This window comes from Marmota flaviventris, chromosome 5 (assembly GCF_047511675.1).
Source record: "Marmota flaviventris isolate mMarFla1 chromosome 5, mMarFla1.hap1, whole genome shotgun sequence".
Lineage (NCBI taxonomy): Eukaryota > Metazoa > Chordata > Mammalia > Rodentia > Sciuridae > Marmota > Marmota flaviventris.
In genome coordinates this window covers 65,068,290-65,094,157 of record NC_092502.1, presented here as the reverse complement: position 1 = coordinate 65,094,157, position 25,868 = coordinate 65,068,290, and the positions used below count along the sequence as shown (strand labels likewise).

Here is a 25,868-nt window from a genome sequence, read left to right as displayed (position 1 = left end):
TGGTGCTGAGGATTGAACCCAGGGCCTTGCACGTGCCAGGCAAGTACTCTACTGCTGAGCCACAATCCCAGTACCCCCAGATGGTTCTTAATGAGTTTCCTTCTGGAACCATCAATGAATCTCTCTGTGGCTTATATCCAGAATCTATTCCTCTCCTTCTTGGTAATCTGTTTTCATTCTTTTCCAACATGGTGTCTTTTCTGATCAGGCCAATTATATCCCCTCTTTGTGCTGTCATGACTCAACTTTCTTTTTCACCCCTAATTATATGCTTGTTATATAACTCTTTAAAAACTCAAATTTTCTAAGTACTGGAACATTGTTGCTCTGCTTTAAACTCCTATGTTACCAAAAAGCATTTATTTTATAATTTGACATATGTGTAGGCCTGTTTGATTTTTGTTGTATGTAAATTGTACATTCAGCTGAGCCTCCTTAGAACAGAATCTATATCTGACATTTAAGTAATTTTTCTTCCTGTTTCATGTTCAGTATCTCTGATTACTGTAGTGTCTTTTAGTGTTTGTTCTATTGCTGCTCTCATTTTTTAATTATGGGAAATCTCAAATATATATAAAAATAAAGAAGATAGTATAGTGAACTTGTAGGTGCCAAGATAATGAAGTCCTGTGTATCCATCACCCAGCTTCAGTAGTTATCAGCTCATAGCTAATTCTCTTCCATCTATTTCCACCTGATTGGCCCTTATCATTATTTCTGAATGCCTTTTGGACTTGTAAATAGGAAAAAACATTATTTATCCCAGTCTATTGCAAATGGCATATTTTTGTATTGGATGGCAAATTTTTATATTGTTAAATTTAGTTTTGTGACTCATGAGATAAAGATTCCATTTGGTTTTAATTTTTTAAAATCTGGCAGTTCTGAATATTTCACTGATATAATTTAATATTCATTAATTCAGCAAATATTTATTGAGTACTTATTATGTGCCAGTGCTTATTATTCTAGATACTAGAGATCCAAGATGAATATGATAGAAGACCTCATGTTGCTTGATGTCCACTTTTTTCTTTTCTCTAAAAGGAAGAATATTCTGTGATGTAGCAGTAAAGGCCTTTTAGAACAGAAATTGCAAACGTTCATTTTTCAGAGACTGATAATATGTAAGCAAATTGGGGGGACAAATACACTTGTCAGCTTCTTATTTTGCTAGAATAAGGCCTATATAAGAAAATATGTAGTATTTAAATTTTAAAAATAGTTTTACATCAAAAAAGACAATCTCAGAGTAAAGGACCATTATTTAATATTTATTTTTATGAAATATTTACTACATTTTTCTGTTTTTTTGTTTCAAGACCAATAAAAGGCAGTAACTTTCCATTGGCATTTGTGCTTGACTGCTTTAGAAGGTAGTCTTTTTTTTTTAAATAAATATTTTTGTTTCATTTATTTATTTTTGTATGTGGTGCTGAGGATCGAACCCAGTGCCTCACACATGTGAGACAAGCGCTCAACCACTGAGCTACAACCCCAGCCCAAGAAGGTAGTCTCGTATGCTTATGAAGATTTTTAATTAGATGACAACTGATTATTTTTAAAGTTGTGTTATTAACATTCATTGTGGACATTTCAGAATTTTGCTATGCAAACAAATTTGAGGTTTTTCTTCCATTCTTAAAAGCCTAAAATTTATAGAGAAATTTGAAAACTTTTCTTCTTGTGGTACTGGGGCCATGCCATTCATTGGTAGGCAAGTACTCTACTGCTGAGTTACATCTTCAACCCTTTTTAGTTTTTTGTACTGGGGATTGAAACCAGAAATGCTTTACCACTGAGCTACATCCCTAGTCATTCATATATATATATATATATGTGTGTGTGTGTGTGTGTGTGTGTGTATTTTAGTGGTAGTTGGGCACAATACTTTTGTTTTTTTATTTGTTTTTATGTGGTGCTGAGAATTGAACCCAGCGCCTCACACGTGCTAGGCAAGCTCTCTGCCGCTGAGCCACAACCCCAGCTCCATCCCTAGTCCTTTTTATTTTTTTTTTGAGATAGGGTTTTCCTATGTTGTGGAGTCTTAACCTTAAACTTGAGATTCTCCTGCCTCATCCTCCAGAGTCATTGATAATACAGGAGTGCACCACTACACCCAACCAAGAAGTAAGTTTTTTAAGAAGTAAACAGGACTGGAATGTAGCTCACTGATAGAACACTTGCCTAGCAAGCACAAGGCCCTGTGTTCAATCCCAGCATTGCAAAAACAGACAAAAAAGCAAACTAGCATAAAAATCAGAAGCCAGTTACATCCGGGCATGGTGGTAAGAGAGAGGATAAGGCAGGAGGATCACAAATTCAAAATCAGCAATTTAGCAAGGCCTTAAGCAACTTAGTGAGATCCTGTCTTAAAATAAATAAAAAGGTCTGGGAATGTGGCTCAGTGGTTAAACACCCCTAGATTCAATCTCCAGTACCAGAAAGAAAAAGAGAAAAGCCAATTACAGTATATTTTGCCATTAGACAGAGTTCCTGAGAAGCACAGGTCACAAAGAAATGTATTTTGGTTGAATGCAGTGGTACATACCAGTAATCCCAGTGATTCACAACTTTGGTCAGGAGGATCAAAATTTGACTAGCCTCAGCAGCAACTTAATGACACCTTGAACAATTCAGTACGACCTTGTTTCAAAATAAAAAGGACTGGGAATGTAGTGCAATGGTAAAATGACCCCGGGTTCAATTAATCCCCAGTTCCAAATATATGTATATAAAGAAATGAATTCTGTAAAATACAAAACATTTATTTAAACTTTTTTTTGTTTCAATTAGTTATACATGACAGTAGAATGCATTTATGCACTTTGATAGATCTTACATAGATGGGATATACATTTCTTCCCTCTACTTAATGTAAGGTAACACTATTCTTCCCTAGTGCTCCCTATTGTGAATTAGCATCCGAATATTAGAGAAAACATTCAGCCTTTGGTTTTGTGGGATTGGCTTATTTCGCTTAGCATGATATTCTCCAACTCTAACCATTTCCTGGCAAATTCCATAATTTTACTCTTCTTTAAAGCTGAGTAATATTCTACTGAGTATATATACCACATTTTCTTTATCCATTCACCTATTAAGGGACACCTAGGTTGGTTCCATAGTCTAGCTGTTGTGAGTAAAGCATTTATTTAAGCTGTAATTATCACTTGTTTTGGAAGAGGACTATTGAATCTTAAAAGCATAAGAATAGGGGCTGGGAGCTGGGGCTGTAGCTCAGTGGTAGAGCACTTGCCTAGCATGTGTGAGGCACTGGGTTCAATCTTCAGCACCATATAAAAATAAATAAATAAAATAAAGGTATTGTATCCATCTACAACTAAAAAAAAAAACAAAACTAGTTCTCTAGTATAATTCTGCAACCTGTACACACAGAAAAATGAAAAATTATATCCCATCTGATTCAAATGTACGATATGTCAAGATCATTGTACTGTCATGTGTAACTAATTAAAACAAATTAAAAAAATGGAAAAAATTAGTCTATTATAAAACTGGATATATATGATTCCTGCTCATGCTATTCAGAAGTTAATATCAAATTGGTTATGATTTAGAAAAGACTGAAATTTGTTGTTTTTACTGAGTTAAAATGGCATCATATGAAAATGACTTGAGATGTAGTTGGAATTTTTTGAAAAGACTACAACACTGCACACATTTAAGTCAACTCTTTCCACTGAAGTATTTTTTTTTTACAGCTCAGTAATTTTATTACATTTTGTACAACCGTCTCATTCCAGAACATTTTCATTACCATATTTTCCAATTTCCATTCCCCATAACCCTTGACTGTTAAAATCTACTTTCTGTCTCTACAGATTTGCCTATCCTGAACATTTTATATTATTATTATTATTATTATTTTTAAATTTTTTATTGTTGGCTGTTCAAAACATTACATAATTCTTGATATATCTTGAAATATGATATATCCACTGAAGTATTTTTAAACATTTTACCCAGCTTTAACATCGCCAGCCCAGTGTAAACTGTCCCCTTCAACTCCAGGTCCTGGGAATTGAGCCTCTCGCATGCTAAGCAAGGACTCAACTACTTAGCTCCAGCCCCTACAAGACTTTCTTTTTTTTATGGTGTTGGGGACTGAATCCAGGGCCTTGTGCATGGGAGGCAAGTACTCTACCAACTGAGCTATATCCCTAACCCCCTACAAGACCTTTTTTTAATTTGAAAAAGCTTTTTTTTTTTTTTGGTGGGGGCATAGACTCTCTCTTTTTTCCTCTGCATTCTTTATTGGTGCATTATAGTTGTACACACTGATGGGATTTGTTGTTATATATTCTTAAATGCACACACAATAGAATAATATAATTTTGCTAATATCACTTCCTAGCACTTTCTCCTCCCTCTCCATCTTCCACTCCTTGGTCCCTTTCCTCTCCTGATATCTGTGAGATCACCCCATCTTTTTCTTTTCTTTTTTCCTTTTTAGCTTCTACACATGAGAGAAAACATGCAACCCTTGACCTTCTGAGTTTGACTTATTTCACTTAACATAATGATCTCTAGTTTCATCCATATCTAGCAACTGACTTGCTATATTATGATGATTTTTAATTCTTTTTTTTTTTTTTTTTAGAGAGAGAATTTTAATATTTATTTTTTAGTTTTCAGCGGACACAACATCTTTGTATGTGGTGCTGAGGATCAAACCTGGGCTGCACGCATGCCAGGCGAGCGCGCTACCGCTTGAGCCACATCCCCGGCCCCATGATTTTTAATTCTTTAGGATAAATACCAAGGAGGGTACAGCTGGGTCATATGGTGGTTCCATGCCTGGTGTTTGGAGGAACCTCCATACACTGATTTTCATAGGGGTTGCACTAATTTATAAAAAGTGTTACTTTTTTTCCACATCCTCTCCAGCATTTATTATTATTTGTATTTTTTTGAGAGCTAAAAGATTTAATTCTATATTAATATACATATATTTGCAACCATAAATTTAGGTAAGATGTAAGTCCAGTTCTTTATTTTGTTATAAGCAATTATATTGAGACTATTGCAAATTGATAACATTTAGCAAATATTAGGAAAAGAATCTACTACCTCAAAGATAAAAGGCAAAGACCTTGGGTGGTCCCTCTGGTCACCAGTCCATTTCCACTCAGGCACACTCTTCCCAAATTGTCTGATCCGATGATGTTGGCCTGTTGTACACATCCATGATGGTCAATCAGCCCAGCTGTTCCCCCCATTTATTTATTTATTTTAATTAGGTATCTATGACAGCAAAATGCATTTTGATTCATTGTACACAATTGCAGCTCAACTTTTCATTTTTCTGATTGTACTATTTGTATTCTTGATGACTACCATTCTGGCTGGTGTGAGAGTTCTTTATATATTGTGAATATTAATTCTCTGTCAAAAGAGTAGCTGGGAAAGATTTTCTCCCATTCTGTAGGTTCTCTCTTTCCATTCTTAATTGTTTTGTTTGCTGTGCAGATGCTTTTTAATTTAATGCCACCTAATTTAATATTAACTCACAGGACCATTTTTTTTTTAAAAAAGTATGTTCTTATTTTTTTGTTTTACATTTGATTTGCTTCCTCTGCTTCTTTGAAAAAGATATAGTGGAAATATAACTGCCAAGATTATTGTACTGGAGGTGCAAAAAAGTAATAGTAGTATATAATGTCCTGGATTCTAACAATTGCATTTTAAACCTTGTATATTATTTTAAGTTTTTTTCTCCTTGTGTTTTACTTTGATTCATGTTGTGTTAGTTGTTACAATGCCCGTTTTCAACATACAGATATTCATCCAAAGAAATACATGCCATTTGTGTCCTTTAAACTTTAGTTCCTTCCTTTTTTTTTTTTTTTGATGCAATACCTTTATTTTATTTATTTATTTTTATGTGGTGCTGAGGATCGAACCCGGTGCCTCACACATCCTCGGCCAGCACTGAGCCATAATTCCAGCCCCTTTAGTTCCTTCTTTAGGTGACTATTTTATTAGAGTTTCTACTGTGTAGCAGGCAGCAGTTTGGTCCTGGAACTTGTAAAGTATACCAAGACCTTGTAGTCTTTTAGAGACAACACATAATAAATATGGCTGAACCACAGAAGGTGTGGCTTTTTATTTTTTCTCTATTTGAGCTTTTAGGTTAAGACCAACCCTATGTTTGTTTACCTGAGAATATTCTAAATTATTAAATTTATTCTAAATATCCTTTAGAATATTTATTTAGGAAAAATTTAAAAATCAACTGAAATTTCAGTTTGAGTAAAGACTCTTCAACTAACTAGAGTTAATGTTAAGAATGTGTTAATTTTTTTTTTTCAATTTTTCTGATTTCTTTAAGAATGTGTTAATGTGTTTCTGATTTCTTTAAGAATGCTATCAGGCATGTTAAGAAATATGAACTTAAGAGGGGCAAACGAACTTGAGGTATTTGTAGCTTGGAACTATCCCATTACTCTGCACACTGAGCAAACCTAATTGAAAGAGTGTAAATTCTGACTAGCTTATCTTTACCATTATTGTAACCTATTGAATATTTTAAAAACTCACAAAAGATTTCAAATATATGCAAAAGGAAAACAAATAATGTTGTGAATCTTGTTCTTATTTCTGGTTTCAATAGTTATCAACAGATATATACTTAAACTTGTTTTGTCTGTAACCCATCTGTAACTTGAGGTTTAGAACAAATCCCTATCATAGCATTTTACCTTTGTAAACTTAGGTATCTTTAAAACATAAGGATTAAATAAGAATAATAAAACAAAATCACTATACTGTAACACTCCCCTCACAATTGATAAGTTTATTTTGTCAAATATTCAGTTAGTATTCATATTTCTCAGTTGTGTCATTAATGTCCATTTACAACTGGTTCATTTGAAGCTGGACCCAAACAAGATTACACATTATAGTTTATAGGTTTCTTAAAATCTGTAATGATTTCCCTTGCCCCCCCCCCCACCGCCCCCACTGACATTTATTTGTTGAGGAAACAGATCATTTCTCCTAGAGAATTTTCTCACAATCTAGCCTTGTCACCTTGCATCCTCTGGTATCATTTAACACATAATTCTACCCCTGTATTTTCTGTAAATTATAAGTTGATTAATAAGATTCATACTTATTTTCTTTTTCTTCTTTTTTGGAAGAACGTTTTGTAGATGGGGTTATGTACTTCCTACTGTAGAACATCATTATGTTCATGTCTGGTATTTCCTTTCTGTGTTATAATATTGATCAGTGCACCCAGATTTTTTTCATCCTGATCAATTCATTTTGAAAATTTGCTCATAGTTTTAATAGCCAGTTTTTTTTTTTTGCATTTATTCAACATATTTAGGCATTTGTTTTATTTGAGGAACATTTTATGGTTTTTCTTACATAAATCATTCATGTTTTATAAATGCATTCCCCGTATATTATTTATTTTATTTTTTTAAAATTTTTATTTATTTAGTCATGCATGACAGTAGAATGCATTTTGATATATAATACATACATGGAATGTACATACATCAATCATATTGTCTATTCTATTCTGCTGCCCTTCCTATCCTCCCTATTCCTCCCCTCCTCTCCCATCCTTTCTCTCTATCCAATCTAATGTGACACACTTTTTTTTCCCTTTTTCTCATTACAACATCATATATGTATTCTGTATAACAATGAGGTTCTCCTTCCATCTTCTGTGCAACTCCCCTCTCCCTCTTTTTCCCTCCCACCTCTCTTCCCTATTTAGTGGTAGTCTTCTCATGCTCTTCCTCCCTATCCCATTTTGAGTCACCCCCCTTATATTAGAGAAGACATTCGGCATTTGTTTTTTAGGGATTGGCTAACTTTACTTAGCATAATCTGCTCTAATGCCATCCATTTGCCTGCAAATGCCATGATTTCATTATTTTTTAGTGCTGAGTAATATTCCATTGTGTATAAATGCCACATTTTTTAAATCCATTCATCTATTGAAGGGCATCTAGGTTGGTTCCACATTCTAGCTATTGTGAATTGTGCTGCTGTAAACATTGATGTGGCTGTGTCCCTGTAGCATGCTCTTCTTAGGTCTTTTGGGTATAGTCCGAGAAGGGGAATAGCTGGGTCAAATGGTGGTTCCATTCCCAGCTTTCCAAGGAATCTCCATACTGCTTTCCAAGCAATGTATGAGTGTATCTTCCCCCCACCCCATCCTCGCCAGCACTTATTGTTGTTTGACTTCATACTGGCTGCCATTCTTATTGGAGTGAGATGGTATCTTAGAGTAGTTTTAATTTGCATTTCTCTGACTGCTAGAGATGGTGAGCATTTTTTCATGTATTTGTTGATTGATTGTATTTCCTATTCTGAGAAGTTTCTGTTCAAGTCCTTGGCCCATTTGTTGATTGGGTTATTTGCTTTTTTTGTTGTTTAACTTTTTGAGTTCTTTGTATACTCTAGAGATTAGAGCTCTATCTGATGTTTGAGGGGTAAAAATTTGTTTCCAGGATGTAGGCTCCCTATTCAGCTCGCATATTATTTCTCTTGCTGAGAAAAAAACTTTTTAGTTTGAATTCATCCCATTTGTTGATTCTTAGTTTTAACTCTTGTGCTATAGGTGTCTTATTAAGAAATTTGGGGCCTGCCCCCACGTGATGAAGATTAGGACCAACTTTGTCTTCTATTAGACGAAGAGTCTCTGGTCTGATTCCTAGCTCCTTGATCCATTTTGAGTTGACTTTTGTGCATGGTGAGAGAAAGGGATTCAATTTCATTTTGTTGCATATGGATTTCCAGTTCTCCCAGCACCATTTGTTGAAGATGCTATCCTTTCTCCATTGCATGGTTTTAGCACTTTTGTCTAATATAAGGTAGTTGTAATTTTATGGATTTGTCTCTGTGTCCTCTATTTTGTATCATTGGTCTACCAGCCTGTTTTGGTGCCAGTTTTAATAGCCAGTTTTGATGATGTATGGATCTCTGTTTCATGTGATACTCTAATTCTGCAATTTCTTTTTCATTATTTCTATAATTCTATAAAGTAAAACTTGGCAGTATTAAACCTTTGGTTATCCTGAAATTCAGTTTTACAAGAAAGACAGAAAAATATGCTTGTTTTCTTTTATTTCAGTTTTCAGAATGATGAGTTGATTTTCTGTGTATTCCAAAAGGGCTGCCTGTATTTTTTTAAGTATCATTATGGCCGGGCATGGTGGCTCATGCTTGTAATCCCAGCGACTCAGGAGGCTGAGGCAGGAGGATCACGCATTCAAAGCCAGCCTCAGCAACAGCGAGGTGCTAAGCAACTCAGTGAGACCCTGTCTCTAAATAAAATACAAAAGAGGGCTTGGGGATGTGGCTCAGTGGTCGAGTGCCCCTGAGTTCAATTCCCGGTCCCCCTCCCCCCAAAAAAATATTTAAAAAAGTATCATTATGAACTCATGTATTTTTATTATATTTGATAATGTTCTACTCCATTACAGTCCTTTTTTTAACAAAATATTTTTTAGTTGTTGATGAACCTTTATTTTTTATATATATTTATTTGTGGTGCTGAGGATCAAACCCAGTGCCCCGCACATGCTAGGCAAGCACTTCGCCACTGAGCCACAACCCCAGCCCCATTACAGTCCTTTTTGATGTTCAGATTTTCTCATCTTTGACCTGTTGTATTATTTCCTATTGACTCCTGCTGGATTTTTATTTATTTTCCATGCACTAGTCTTTGGTAAATGTCTTTTGGAAGGATAAGTTATACCATGGCGTAGCAAACTCATCTTAAATATTTTCTGCCCAGACCTAGAATCAGCCCTTTGTCTAAAGAACATTTTTTTTAATATTTTATTTTTTAGTTGTATTTGGACACAATACCTTTATTTATTTTTATGTGGTGCTAAGGATCGAACCCAGGGTCTCGCACGTGCTAGGCGAGCGCTCTACTGCTGAGCCACATCGCCAGCCCAAGAACATTTTCTTTTAAAAGTACTATTTAGGGACCTTAACAGATGTTAAGAAAAATCAGATTTTATTTGAATAACAACAGTCTTTCTGAAGTATTTGAATAGCGTGTTGTCAATGGTTTTTAAAACACTGTACAAACTAGCCTTTTACTTTTCAGTTTTCTTTGGCTTAGTTATTGCTAATTAGATATACTTGATCTATTTTATGGTGCATCAGAAATTTTATTTGGGGATTGAACCTAGGGGTGTTGTAACCAATGTGCCCCATCCCCAGTTTTAAGCAGTTAGTTCATGCTTAAAACTATTTTTAGATCATTGAAGATAATGTTGAATCATGTGTACAGTACAATGATTAACTGATCCTTTTTGAATAGAAATTTTGAGAGGATTGGTGTTAAGTGCCCAGTTATGTAGTCTGCTATATTATATGGTTTCTCACCTCTGTTTCTTCATATATTAGGAAGAGAAGAGTAATAAAGTTTTGCTTTATAGCCTCTCCTGTTGAGGTGTATTAAAGATCTTCAGGAGCTGGACATGGTGGTACACATCGGTAATCTCAGCATCTAGGGAGGCTAAGGCAGGAGGATTGCAAATTCAAAGCCTACCTCAGCAGCTAGGCAAGACCCACTCAGCTTGAAGTAAAACTTAAAGAAGAACTGGGGATGTAGCTTAGAGCTCAAATGCTCCTGGGTTCAATTCCCAGTACCACATACAAATACACACTCACCCATATACACACATGTCCTGAATTCACTTTAATTTGGTTCGTGTATTATAGAGAATGTCTGACTTTGGATATAATACGCTAATTAAACTTTATAAATTTGTATGTCTCATGTGGAGTTGTCAGTTAATAATATGCTTTGTTTTTTTCCTTTGGTGGTATTGGGGATTTAACTCAGGGAGCAAGTTCTGGGGATGTAGCTATTGAGCTACATCCCCAGCCCAAGATACTATTAAACAGCCAAAGGAAAGTTTGCTTTTTGATATATTTTTTCTCTCTTTTTAAAATTGTGCTAGAGATTAAATCCAGGACCTTACCCATATGATTATTCTTTTTCTAATCTTGTTCTTCAGAATTTGACTTCATTGTGGCTATATTATTGTATATTTTATACACACACACACACACACACACGCATGCTGTCTTTAAAAACATGATTCATAGTATCTGGGATAATTTCATATGTCCAATGCTTGTCTGTGTATCAAGGTTTTTGTCTTTGTTCTGTTATTGACTTACCCATGGGGAATAACAAATTATTGCTCTCTTTGAACATTTCTTATTCTTTGTGAGGTTATGCTTGTGGTAGTAGTCCATTATTATCTTTTCTTTTCTCAGGAGAGTATTTTTTGTGCAAACCTAAAATATGTGGTTTTGAGGCCAGTGTATGTCGGATAGCCATCAATTGCATATCTCTGGATACAAAATGCTATGTGAATAATAGCTCAGGACTCCTTTGATAACTTGACATGGTTGGTTGGTTGGTTGGCTTTGGATATAATGAACACATAGTTGTTCCATTTAAGATTCTAAAAGATGGAGATTATGTAATTGTACTACCTAGTTCTTATTGTGTTTATACCTGAATGCATCCTAACCAATGGCGAGTCTGTACTTTCTTAAGTTAGAAAGAATCTCAGTAACTTCTTTCTCAACTACTGTTCCTGTTGGTATAATTTTCTGTGTCTTGGCTCAGTCTCAGGAAGTACACTATGTACGCTAAGAGAAGCTCGTGACTCTCAATCCCAGCTGCCCTCCTATTCTTTCCTCTATAGGACAGCCCATGTACTCTCGTGAACATGGTGCTGCTGCATCTGAGCGACTTCAGTTGGGGACACCGCCTCCTCTGTTGGCTGCTCGTTTGGTGCCACCTCGAAACCTCATGGGATCCTCTATTGGGTATCATACCTCAGTCTCCAGCCCCACCCCTCTGGTCCCAGGTAAGCTTTGCTACAGATGGCCATCCACCTTACTGATCTTTTATACCTTAAGCTGGTCACCTAAGAGGTGGCCTGACATCCTGATCTGCTGTCGCATATTCCTATTTAAACTCTTAGGTTGTTTTATTATCTGTTCCTCTGCTGCTTTGCTTTGTTTTTATTGGCTACTGGATGAATAGGCCCCCTGTGTGTCTGTCATCTTCTGGTGTCTTCTGTATTTACTTTCTGTGTCTCAGTAATGAATTCATGCTAATTTCTGATTGAGTAGACAGGAAGGTAGTATCTACTTGAGTGTTTTCTTTCCTTTTTTTTTTTTTGGTACTGGGGATTGAACCTAGGGGTGCTTGATCCTTGAGCCACATCTCTAGCTTTTTTTTTTTTTTATATACTCCATTTGGAGACAGAATCTTGTTAAGTTGCTTTAGGACATGCTAAGTTGCTGAGGCTGGCTTTTTGCTCCACCCCTGATGCTGGCTGTTTTTTTTTTGTTGTTGTTTGTTTGTTTTTGAGGCTGTTTTTGAACTCATGATCCTCCCACCTCAGCCTCCTGAACTGCTGGGATTGTAGGCATGTGCCACTGCACCCGGCTACTTGAGTGTTTTCTAATTAATTAGTTATACATTATGAGGAAAAATTAGGGTAATTTTTCTTTAAAATAAACAAAAAAAATTGGTTTCTTGCTGATTATGGATAAAATATTCCTACCCCCCCCCCCCTTCTACCTCTCATTGTATGGACTAATTGAATGTAATGTGGTGATTCTTGAAAAGAACTCTTCCCTCCTGTTGATGTGTATATTTTGAAGATCTGTGGATTGCTTTGTCTCATGAGACTGTTTTTTTAACCTTTTTCACTTTGTCTTTAGATTTCAGTTCATCATAATTAACTAAAGGACTTTTAAGTTTATTGGCGTTATGTGTATTCCCAGGAATTATAGAACAGGACATTTGATTATGTAACTTTAAAACTTTCTGTAGCCTTGAGATTTTGTTAGTAATGCCACATGGTAAATGAAAACTTTTAGACTTTTTTTTTTTTTATATTTATTTATTTAGTTAGTTATTGGCAGACACAACATCTTTGTTTGTATGTGGTGCTGAGGATCGAACCCGGGCCGCACGCATGACAGGCGAGCGCGCTACCACTTGAGCCACATCCCCAGCCCCAGACATATTTTGCTGATTTAAAAAAAAAATAAAATGGCATTTTTATTTTTTATGTATATAAATTTTTAGACACTTACAAAAACCATGGAAATTATTATTTTACGTATCATCAAATTATGTCAGTCTTAAACACATTCAGCTTTAATTAAGCAAGTAGATGAGATTTATTTTCAAGCTACACATTGTTCCAATGCATGTTTCTGTCAAAAGGGTATACTCACTATTGAAAACTATAGTTGTCTTGAAACAAACAAACAAAAAAGTGGGGGCGTGGCTTAGAGCAGAAGCTGAAATATTTAAATAATGTGAAGCCCGAATATAAAACCCAGATAAGTGTAAGTATAGCCTCCTAATTCTTGAGGTGAAAGCATCTGTTTGGTTGTGCTTTTGTTAACTATCATCAGACTACTTTGAAGCTTAATGAAAGCTTTGAGAATAAAATGTAAATTCTACGATAGGAACATTATTGTGATAATAATTGATTATATCTCCTGAGTCATTCTCTTCTGAGTAGGGCAGCACAAAGGGCTCCGGTGATTAATTTCAACATTGGTTAACATTTGAAAAGATAAATAAAATGGACAAACATTTCAAGAAGTAAACAATAAGAGAGGATCAGTTTTTAATACACTGATATCCCTTCTGTGCTACTCCCATGAACTCCTTCAAAACCAGAAGGGGAAGAATGGAGGGAAGGTAGGGAGAAGAAGTACTGACTAGCAGTTTTAGTTCTAATGCCAAATATCTCAGAATCATTTGTGCTTTAATGTCATTTTATTGTTTAGGCTCATGGTAGCTTGTTTATGGTTTGTGCAAGGAGAGAATATAAATTTTGCTCATGAATGTAAAGTTAGGGAAAACACAGTATTCAGGGGAGAGGTTTAATCTAAGAGGGTTGTGAGAAATTTGCTGCTTTGAGGACTTCTGAATCCTAGTAGTGCTCATTTAGATAGGCACTGCAGTTTCAAATGCTTATATGAGTCCAGAAAGATCCCTAAATTTGCTAACCTTATACTTTGGATCGTAGAAGTAATTGATCATTATTGAAGATTTGAATGTACCTTATCTTATAGCTTAAATTTAATGTGAACCACTTAAGGGCACAAGGACTTCTAAATAACATTTATAAAAATTAGTTCTTCAGTTAATTCAAAGGTTTTCCTTTTATGGAAGATGAAAAGGATTTATACCATTTGGAAATAAACACTTTCAGAAATTTTTTAGCATTAACATAATAATTATTTAATATTATAATTTTAAAAATTAAAATCTTAGTTTAGGGAAGATATAGGACATTTGATAAAAGTGAAGAAGGTCATATTGAGATAATTATATTTGTAAATATAAAACTTATCTAGATGTTTTATTTGAAAAAAATTTTTAATGCATATATAAAACCAGCTTATACTTCTTTACTTTGAAGTGCAGATAGTCAAACGAATTGGTAAGACATGAAACTCAACAATCTTCCATATATGGTATACATATACATGAAATGTGTATTGAAGTTTGGATTAGGCAGTTAATATATAGGGTAGAAATGACTAAGTGAATGAATCTGGTAGTATATCAGAGTTTGAAAATGGGTATATTTATGTTTTGTGATAATAGTATTTTTTCTTTCACTTCCAAACAGAGTATCTATAAACTTTAACTCAAAAAGAAATATATGCTGGTTGATGTAATTATATTTGTTGAAGAATATATGTTTATTATTATTTATTTATTAGCAGTTATTTATAGTAATGGGAAGTAGTTTAACTTCTTTCTGATTTGTTATATGTTTTGTTTTCCCTTAGATACTTATGAACCTGATGGTTATAACCCAGAAGCTCCTAGTATTACCAGCTCTGGTAGATCACAGTATAGACAGTTCTTTTCAAGAACACAGACACAGCGTCCCAACCTGATTGGTCTAACATCTGGAGATATGGATGCAAATCCAAGAGGTGAGAATGTCTTGAACTTTTTCTGATAATAAGTGTAATGCAGTAGTTGGATAGCTATTACATTTGCATTTCTGACCTCATTTGAGGAAATTATGTATATACTCTTTTTGAAGGGCATTATGCAATCACTTCAAATTTTTTAAAATTTTATCTCCAATTTTGATTTGAAAGCAATAGTTAGAATATATTCATTTTTTAATACAGATAATATTAATGTTATTTAATTGCGTTTTGGGGCATAGGACTTCATACTGTTTAAGCTTTATACAAGGTATTATGCTAGATATTAGTATAGAAGATGAAATGATTGTTCTCTTTCCCTCAAATAACTCATTATTTGTACCCTGAGAGTTCTGTTTCATGCTAATAACTGAGGACCTAAAACATTACAATTAAATTATCATTGGACCATTTTTATCACTTCTAAGTAAAACCATAGTTTAGAACCTATTATAGCTCTTAGGCACAAATGTTAAAAATTAAAAAAATTAAAAACAAAACAAGATTAGACATTAGCCTTTACTTTTAATATGGGTTGATAACCTCTTTTTCCCCACCCTCCAAAAGAAGATTATTATTTTTTTTGGCACCACGGATTGAACTCTGGTGCACTTGATCACTGAGTCACATCCCCAGCCCCATTTTGTATTTTATTTAGAGACAGGATCTCACTGAGTTACTTGGTGCCTCGCTTTTGCTGAGGCTGGCTTTGAACTTGTGATCCTCTTGCCTAAGCCTCTCGAGCCGCTGGGATTACGGGTGTGTACCACTGCGCCTGGCCAAAAGAAGATTATTTAACAAGTGTGGTGACTCCAGTTACTATTGCTTTAGTTAAATTTCCAAAATTTAATTTCAGCTTGAGTTACTGGCCACATGCCATATTTAACATATTTTCTAATTTAATCATGTGGTGAATACTTTCCTATTATTTGCTGTCCTGATTTTATTTGTCTTTACTGTAGTTAATAATATTATTACCACTGTGGTTTTTGTTTTAAGATTGTACCAAATGGTCAGGTGAGGTGGCTTCGGAGGCAGAGGCAGGAGGATCACGAATTCAAAGCCAGCCTCAGCAGTTAGGCTCTAAGCAATTCAGTGAGACCCTGTCTCTAAATAAAATACAAAATAGGGCTGAAGGTGTGGCTCATTGGCTGAGTACCCCCGAGTTCAATGCCCGGGTACCAAAATTAAAAAAAAAAAAAAAAAAGATTATACCAAATGCCTATAATGTGCTTACACACACACACACACACACACACACAGAAATATATATATATAAATATGTGATATATATGATTTTATTTGTGTGTATAAATACATTTGTAAATACTTATATTTATACTTAAATTTGTATAAACATAAATTTATAGATAATTTATATTTATGCATACATATATATATAGTTCTCTCTCTCATTCTTTACAACAGCTCATAAAAGAGATACTGTTTTTATACTTATTTTTCAAAAGTGAAGCCACTGGGGCATATTATTAAAGAATTTGCCCCAAATCACACAACTTCTAAGGGTCAGAACTGGAATTTGAACCCAGGTCTACCTAACTCCAAAGAATATGTTCTTACCTTCTTTGTTGCACATATTGTTAACCTAGTTACCTGAAATTAGTGGGAAGTTCAGGTTCTCAATGATTTCATGTCTTCCCTTTGTAAATAACCTGGTCTGGTCTGTCTGTACATTCATACATAGTAATCCATAGATAATCTCTGTCACTGAAGAAGTCATGTGGTTTGTATACTAAATACTTGCTTTGTCGTCTTGTATAAGTACTAAACCTCCAGATATCTTTATTATTGTTGTTTTAACGAAGCACCTCAATCAAGAAAAGCATTAGGCAATGTGAAGTGGTAATCATAAGAACTATTTAAGGAAAGTGCAAGGGCATCTCAAGTTCTAGAATGCTTTATAACATCACAATTATTGTCTCCTCCATTAGCCTTCTAAAACACAAATCGTACAAGGGCAGGATTTTTTTTTTTATTGGTTGTTCAAAACATTACAAAGCTCTTGACATATCATATTTCATACATTAGATTCAAGTGGGTTATGAACTCCCATTTTTACCCCAAATACAGATTGCAGAATCACATCGGTTACACATCCACATTTTTACATAATGCCATATTAGTAACTATTGTATCCTGCTACCTTTCCTATCCTCTACTATCTCCCCTCCCCTCCCCTCCCCTCCCCTCCCATCTTCTGTCTCTACCCCATCTACTGTAATTCATTTCTCTCCTTGTTTTTTTTTTTCCCATTCCCCTCACAACCTCTTATATGTAATTTTGTGTAACAATGAGGGTCTCCTTCCATTTCCATGCAATTTCCCTTTTCTCTCCCTTTCCCTCCCACCTCATGTCTCTGTTTAATGTTAATCTTTTCCTCCTGCTCTTCCTCCCTGCTCTGTTCTTAGTTGCTCTCATTATATCAAAGAAGACATTTGGCATTTGTTTTTTAGGGATTGGCTAGCTTCACTTAGCATAATCTGCTCTAATGCCATCCATTTCCCTGCAAATTCCATGATTTTGTCATTTTTTAGTGCAGAGTAATACTCCATTGTGTATAAATGCCACATTTTTTTTATCCATTCATCTATTGAAGGGCATCTGGGTTGGTTCCACAGTCTAGCTATTGTGAATTGTGCTGCTATGAACATTGATGTGGCAGTATCCCTGTAGTACGCTCTTTTAAGGTCTTCAGGGAATAGTCCGAGAAGGGCAATAGCTGGGTCAAATGGTGGTTCCATTCCCAGCTTTCCAAGGAATCTCCATACTGCTTTCCAAATTGGCTGCACCAATTTGCAGTCCCACCGGCAGTGTACAAGAGTACCCTTTTCCCCACATCCTCGCCAGCACTTTTTGTTGTTTGACTTCATAATGGCTGCCAATCTTACTGGAGTGAGATGGTATCTTAGGGTGGTTTTGATTTGCATTTCTCTGACTGCTAGAGATGGTGAGCATTTTTTCATGTACTTGTTGATTGATTGTATGTCCTCCTCTGAGAAGTGTCTGTTCAGGTCCTTGGCCCATTTGTTGATTGGGTTATTTGTTATCTTATTGTTTAATTTTTTGAGTTCTTCGTATACTCTGGATATTAGGGCTCTCTCTATCTGAAGTGTGAGGAGTAAAAATTTGTTCCCATGATGTAGGCTCCCTATTTACCTCTCTGGGCAGGATTAATTCACTAATTTATTTCCAAAATCTTCTACATTTTCAGAGCTATAAAATAGTTGCTTAAGAAATACATGTGAAATGAATGAGCTTTTATGTCATAATTTCCTTGATTGTCACATAGATTAAGTGGAACATAGCACTTCCCACCTGTGTCCATCCCTCTATGCCCGATAAGTTATTCTTTGCTTGATGGAGTTGCTAAATTTAGGGGAAAATACTCAGGGTATAATATACATGGTTTTGTGTGATTTTACTTTTTTGTTCAATTCATTTCTTCCCGCCATTGATAAGTATAAGTTTTACAGTATTATTATAGTGTTTTGTTCATAACTGTTGTGAGTAAAATATGTCACTGTATAGTATTGACCTTCCTCTTCCCTCGTGTTTTTCTTGAATGACTTGAAAGTGAATGACAGATGCTGTGACACTTTAAAACTTTTAGCTTACATCTAAGAATAATACATAGTCCTAAATAAGCACAGTATTATTGCCCAGTAAGAATCATATTTCCATAATATACTATCCAGTTCGTACAATATGGTGAACTTCTTGTGGGATTACATCTGAAGACAGATAATGTCCCTTCATTAATGGTGCTAAGTTTGATTATTTCTCTAAGGTGATATATTATCTTTTTATTTTATAAGTAAGTAATTTGTAGAGTGGTGTTCTTCAGTAACCTTTATCCAGTAATTTTTTTAACGCATTGATGATCCATGCCTGAATTAGTTATTACATTGGGGTTGCCTTTAAGTTTTTTACTTGAATTTTTATTTTTTAAAAGAGAATAAAGAAGCATTGTAATTTTTCTTGCTATTAGGCATTTCCAAAAAGGCAATGATAGTAGTTGCAAGCTATTCATAGTTCTTTTTTTAGACTAAATACTTTAATCATCTGAAATTCCCACAAAACTCAGTAATATGAATTTTTGTTTCCAACAGCTGCTAATATTGTCATCCAGACCGAACCACCAGTTCCTGTTTCAATTAATAGCAACATAACCAGAGTAGTTCTTGAACCAGATAGCCGAAAAAGAGCTATGAGTGGTTTGGAAGGGCCACTCACAAAGAAACCTTGGCTGGGAAAGTAAGATAATTTTCTTGATAGTAACATTTAATTGGTGTTTTTGTTGATTTGGTTGAATTAGTAAAATTGTTAAAATTAAGAGTTGTCATTAACCATTATTTGAAAATTATGTGTCTCAAATTTAGGCTTCCAGGAGACATGTTTAGAATGTCCTAAAAATTGAAAAGTTAACAATAACATAATAGATATTTGTAACGTATCTATTTCTATACTTAATGCAATATTAAAAATTATTGTGACACTAGAAATAAAAAGAAAAGAAGAACAAAGTTTTGTACCTTTGCAAAAGTTGAAAAACTCATTATTGAAAAATGATGCTCTAGGGCTGGGATATAGCTCAGTTGGTAGAGTGCTTGCTTTGCATGCATAAGGCCCTGGGTTCAATCCCCAGCACCACACACACCCAAAAAAAGGAAAATGATGTTCTAGGGCTGGGATTGTGGCTCAGTGGCAGAGTGCTTGCCTCTCATATATGAAGCACTGGGTTCAGTCCTTAGCACCACATAAAAACAAACAAAATAAAGATAGTGTCCATGAATAACTAAAAAAATATTTTTTTAAAAAAAATGGTGCTCTAGGCTGAATGCAGTGGTACATGCCAGTATTTCCAGTGAGTCCAGAGGCTGTGACCAGAGGAACGTAAGTTCAAGACCAGCCTCAGTAATTTATAGAGACCCGTCTCAAGAAAATAAAAAGAGGGGGGCTGGGGATGTAGTTCATGGGTTAATTCCCAGTACCCAAAAAGAAAAATATGGTGCTCTATCCTTGCTTTAATGTTAGGCTTTCGTAATTGTTGTAGGTCTTTTTTTTTTTTAATATTTATTTTTTAGTTTTAGGTGGACACAATATCTTTATTTTACATTTATGTGGTGCTGTGGATCAAACCCAGTACCTCATGCATGCTAGGCAAGCACTGTACCACTGTGCCACAACCCAAGCCCTAGCGCATCATACCACTGAGCCACAACCCCAGCCTGTTGTAGGTCTTTTTAACATATGATTTTTTTTTTTTGACAGAGAGAGAGAGAGAATTTTTTAGTATTTATTTTTCAGTTTTTGGTGGACACAACATCTGTATTTTATTTGTATGTGGTGCTGAGGATCGAACCCAGCACCCCGCGCATGCCAGGCGAGTGCATTACTGCTTGAGCCACATCTCCAGCCCAACATGATTTTTTTTTTTTTTAAAGAGAGAGAGGGAGAGAGAGAATTTTTTTAATATTTATTTTTTAGATTTTGGCGGATACAACATCTTTGTTTGTATGTGGTGCTGAGGATCGAACCTGAGCCGCACGCATGCCAGGCAAGCGCGCCACCACCTGAGCCACATCCCCAGCCCCCAACATGATTTTTAATGTCAATTTGGCCTCTTTTTGTAATATCACACAGGTCTCTTTTTTTCTTTCTCTCCACCTGTTTTATCAAGATAAGGGTTATGTTGGGCTGGGGTTGTGGCTCAGCCGTGGATTGCTTGCCTAGCACGTGTAAGGCCCTGGATTCAATCCTCAGCACCACGTAAAAATAAATGAAATAAAGGTATTGTGTCCAACAACTTAAAAAAAAAAAAAAAGGAGTATGTGAGAATTGCTTAGTAATTTCTGAAGAATGCTAAGAACTTACAAAAAACAATTTTTTTTTTTTGTGGTGCTGGGGATTTAACCCAGGGTCTTGTGCCTGCAAGGCAAGCACTCTACCAACTGAGCTATATCCCCATTCTCCCAAAAACACTTTTAAATAAATAGGAATTTTACTTACTTTGCTAATTTACCTCTTGGGAAAGCATGAGGTGGGAGAATTAACGAGGATCTATTAATATTTGTTTCAGGCAAGGGAATAACAATCAGAATAAACCAGGATTCTTGCGAAAGAATCAGTATACAAACACCAAATTAGAAGTCAAGAAAATCCCTCAGGAATTGAACAACATTACCAAGCTCAATGAACACTTCAGCAAATTTGGAACGATTGTTAATATCCAGGTAAATGTGGATATGTCAATAACAGAATCCATACATTTTGTGTGTCTTGGTAGTGTTCTATCAGCTCACCTTGCTTAAATGAGTCAGTAGTAATTATGATCATTTCTTTTAAGTGCTATGAACTTTACACTGTGTATCTGTATACCCACCTTTATAGTGGAATTGTGAAGCTGAATTGTTCTTGTGAATTCATTTGATTTTTTTCTCTGCTACCCCTCTTAAAAAAGATAGTCCTATATCTTAACAAATGACTTTTTCTCCCCTATATTAGTGTTACAACTTAGTAACTGAGATTTTTGGTAATTTCTAAGCCTGTAATTTTGTCTGTTGACTGATTTTTTTTTTTTTTAATATCTTGGTGAAATACTAATTGTTTAAGGATGGTTCTAACGTTGAGAATTTTAGGCAGTAGAATATGTTATCCAGGACCAAAGAAGCTATAGCCTTTTTATTTTGTTGTGTTCTTGTTAGATATTTGAATTTGTGGTTGGGTGTTATAACACATAAAGAAAGACAAGTTTAATTTGAAATTTCAATTTGATAGTTGCTAGTTATCATTAAGCCAAAATATAATTGAATTTAAGAAAATAGTATTGGGAGACTTGGTATTTCAATATACTGAAAAAAAAAGTGTTTTTTTTTTTTGAGAAATTTATAAACATTTTTTTTCCTTGGGTATAAAAGTAGTAGATGTTCAGTTGTATAAATAATTGGAAATACATTAAACACAAGTGAAAAAACAAATCACCAAATCTTTCTGCTTGGCAGTGATGACTGTTTATCTTTTGATGAAAAGACATGCTGTTTATATTTATATGGAAGTATACATAACACATATTCTCTTTTTAAAAATGCTTCACTTAAAATCACAAAAAAATGTGATTATACCAAATATCCCTCGTTTTTTTTTTTTCCTGTTAAAATTTTCTTACATCATTATTTCTTTATGGCATTTAAGAAAATGTACATGACTTAAAGTAGGTAGGTGCAAATCACTGACATGGATGCTGGGCTGATTTGGTTCCTGGTGAGGGCTTTCTTCCTGGCTTACAGATAGCTGGCCCTCTTCTCACAAAACCACCTATCCAATTAAGGCCCAAATTTATGACCTCATTGAATGTTAATTCCTAAAAGACTGTCTATGGAGGTTACGGTTTCAACATATAATTTTGGGAGGACATAATTCAGCTCATAGCAATGGTTCATAATTTATTTAACTATTCCCTATTTTGGGAATTTATGTTGTTTCCATTTATTTTCTTAAAGGTTGCTTTTAAGGGTGATCCTGAAGCAGCCCTCATCCAATACCTTACCAACGAGGAGGCCAGGAAGGCTATTTCTAGCACAGAAGCAGTTCTAAACAACCGATTTATTCGAGTCCTGTGGCACAGGGAAAACAACGAGCAACCAGCACTGCAGTCCCCAACACAGCTTCTCCTGCAACAACAGCAAACATTGAGTCATCTCTCACAGCAGCATCATCACCTGCCACAGCACCTTCATCCGCAGCAGGTGCTGGTGCCCCAGTCTCCTCCTCCTTCAGTGCACGGAGGTATCCAGAAGGTAATTTGGTTCAGTAGGAATTAGAGGTCTGGTCCCACCCGTAGGTCAGTACTTCTCAATTTGTGTCCCTTGAGTTGTTTTTTGTTTGTTTGTTTGTTTTGACTTTACTAGGGCACTGTACCACTGAGCTACATCTCTAACCTTTTTTTATTTTATTTTGAGACATGATCTTGACAATTTGTCCAGGCTAACCTTGAACTTGCAATCCTCCTACCTCAGCCTCCCAAGTATATGGGATTACAGGTGTGTGCCACCATCCTCAACTGGCTCTTGAGTCTTCTACCTTAGACATACTCATGCATGGTTTGATTTGCAAACCAGCAGCATCTGATTAGTAGAAATGGAGATTCTTGGGCTTCACCCATCCTATCCTAGTGTGAAGACAAGGAATCCATGTTTTAACAAGCTCTCCATGTGATTGTTAATGTACACTAAAAAATTTGAAAAGTGCTATTATCCTTGTTCTCACTGCAGACTTCTGGCCTCACCTGTAGGACAAATCTAGATTGATCTCAGATGTGAGGCCCCCAAATTTACATGTTTCAAGAAGTACTCTTTTTGGGCTGGGGATGTGGCTCAAGCGGTAGCGCGCTCGCCTGGCATGCGTGCTGCCCGGGTTCGATCCTCAGCACCACATACAAACAAAGATGTTGTGTCCGCCGAGAACTAAAAAATAAATATTAAAAAATTCTCTGTCTCTCTCTCTCTCTCTCTCTCCCCCCCCCCACTCTCTATTTAAAAAAAAAAAAAAAAAAAGTACTCTTTTGGGGGTAGTGGGGATTTAACCCAGGGGCAATTTACCACAGAGTTATATCCTCAACCCTTTTTATTTTTTATTTTGAGAGAGGTTCTCACTAACTTGCTTAGTGCTTTGCTAAGTTGTTCAGGCTGGCCTTGAACTTGTAGTCCTTTCGTCTCAGGCTTGTGCATCACTGGGATTCTAGGCATGAACTCCACACCTGGCTAAAAAGTACTCTTTAAGTGATTTATATGCGAACTGAAGTGTAACAACTGCCCACCACTGAACAACTCTAAATTTAAAGATGATTTACTTATTTTATTCTCCCTGTATCTATTTGACCTACTTTTTCTTACGTAGGAAAATTCTATTCCTGGGGACTGGAGCTGTATTCAGTGGTAGAAGTCTTGCGTAGCCTGTGCAAGGTCCTGGATTCAATCCCAGTACTAAAAAAATAAACGAATAAATTTAAGAAAAGAAAAATTCTATTACATTTCAAGCTGGAATGGAAACTCCAACTGTGATTTTATTCAGTGACTAAATAGGGCCTGGTACTTTTTTTTTTTCCATGGCATCAGGGATTGAACCTAGGGGTTCAACTGCTGAGCCCACATCCCCAGCCCTTTTTATTTTTTATTTTGAGACAGGGTCTTACTAGGTTGCTTGTAGTTTCACTAAGTTGCTGAGGCTGGCCTTGAACCTGGGATCCTCCTGCCTCAGCCTCCTGAGCCACTGGGATTACAGGCCTGTACCACCATGCCCGGTACCTATTTTTGAAGACATTTTAATGAATAGTTAAAGGAAGGAAAGAACAAACACCGTGTGTTAGAATTGTTTAGTTGCTGACAATAATGATAATCTCCACTTAGGTGTTTTCATGTTTATATTAAATGCGTTTAAAGACAAAAAGGTATTCCTTATAGTGTCTATATGTATAAGGTATATATATTTATAGTATATATATATGTTTATGTATATATATTATATATATTTATATTATATATATATATATATATATATATATGTATGTATATATCAATCATCTGTCTTGAAGCATCTAAGCATTAGTTCATTTTTGTCTGTATCTTGCATCACGTTAGGGCCCAGAGTTGAGTACTTACTTACCCTAGCTGTTGGATAAATAGTGAAGAAAAGAGTGATACCATCCCCTCTATGATTATTCAACCGTGTTCTGTGTGTGTGTGTGTGTGTGTGTGTGTGTGTGTGTGTGTTTTTTTTTTTTTTGCTGGGGATTGAACCCAGGGCCTTGTGCATGCAGGGCAAGCACTCTACCAACTGAGCTATATCCTTAGCCCCTCAACCATGTTTTTTTAATGTAGCTCAAGATCGCCTTTTTTTTTTTTTTTAACTTTATTTTCATTTATATTTTTATGTGGTACTGAGGATCTAACTTAGTGCCTCATATATGCTAGGCAAGCACTCTACCACTGAGCCACAACCCCAGCCCTCAAGATTGCCTTTTGAGACCATCATTTTACATCAGGACTCATACTAAGCTACTGTGATTTTAAACCAACTTTCTCAAAGCATTATATATTAGAACAATAAAAATTGTAGCATTTTTAAAAATATATGTGTATGCAGTTTATTGTTACATATTTAATTAATTTATTTTTTGTGCTGGCACCGAAGGCAGAGGCCTCATGAATGCTAAGTTCATGCTTAACAACTCAGCTACATATCCAGCTGTTGTAACATTTTAGATATCCAAAATGTGTGCATAATGTAACATAATCATTTGTATATTCACCCATCTCCAAAAATAAAAACTATGGATAATTGACACACTGTCCCATTTTCATTTCCTTATCTTCTTTCCCAGGTTACCACTATCTTACATGTATGTCATTCTTAGGTGTGTTTTTAAATGTTTTCCACATGTGTGTTTGTTTTGTGTATGCAGATGATGGGCAAACCACAGACATCAGGTGCATATGTTCTTAACAAAGTTCCTGTTAAACATCGTCTTGGACATGCAAGTGGTAACCAGAGTGATGCGTCACACTTGTTGAATCAGTCCAGTGGTGCTGGGGAAGATTGCCAGGTGTGTGGATTTCATATATGTTTCTGTGAATTTTATATATATTTAGAATCATTCAATGACACAAAGAGAAGCTACTACTAATTGTAAGTTCCTTATAATTGTAAAAATCCCAAATGCCTAAATAAATTGATTATCATCTAGATTGGTAACATCTTACTTCCTTAATCAAGGCAAGTGTGACAGCTGACCTTAATGTGGAAGGTATATCTTCCTAATTTCATAATTACAGAAATTTGCTAAT

The 25,868-nt window shown here is 35.4% G+C and overlaps 1 protein-coding gene across 5 annotated transcripts in view; it reads left to right on the top strand.

Annotated features, from left to right (window-relative positions):
- Window positions 1–25,868, top strand: part of Rbm27 (RNA binding motif protein 27) — a 76,220-nt gene that overhangs the window by 32,402 nt on the left and 17,950 nt on the right. For 3 of the 5 annotated variants that reach the window (XM_027927737.2, XM_071612265.1, XM_027927736.2), the window contains 6 exons: window positions 11,727–11,891; window positions 14,857–15,006; window positions 19,137–19,281; window positions 21,107–21,260; window positions 22,527–22,823; window positions 25,487–25,627. In XM_027927737.2, the coding sequence (XP_027783538.1) occupies window positions 11,727–11,891; window positions 14,857–15,006; window positions 19,137–19,281; window positions 21,107–21,260; window positions 22,527–22,823; window positions 25,487–25,627 (1,052 nt within the window). The remainder of the gene's footprint in view (window positions 1–11,726; window positions 11,892–14,856; window positions 15,007–19,136; window positions 19,282–21,106; window positions 21,261–22,526; window positions 22,824–25,486; window positions 25,628–25,868) is intronic. The other 2 variants (XM_027927738.2, XM_071612266.1) reach the window with 1 other exon arrangement.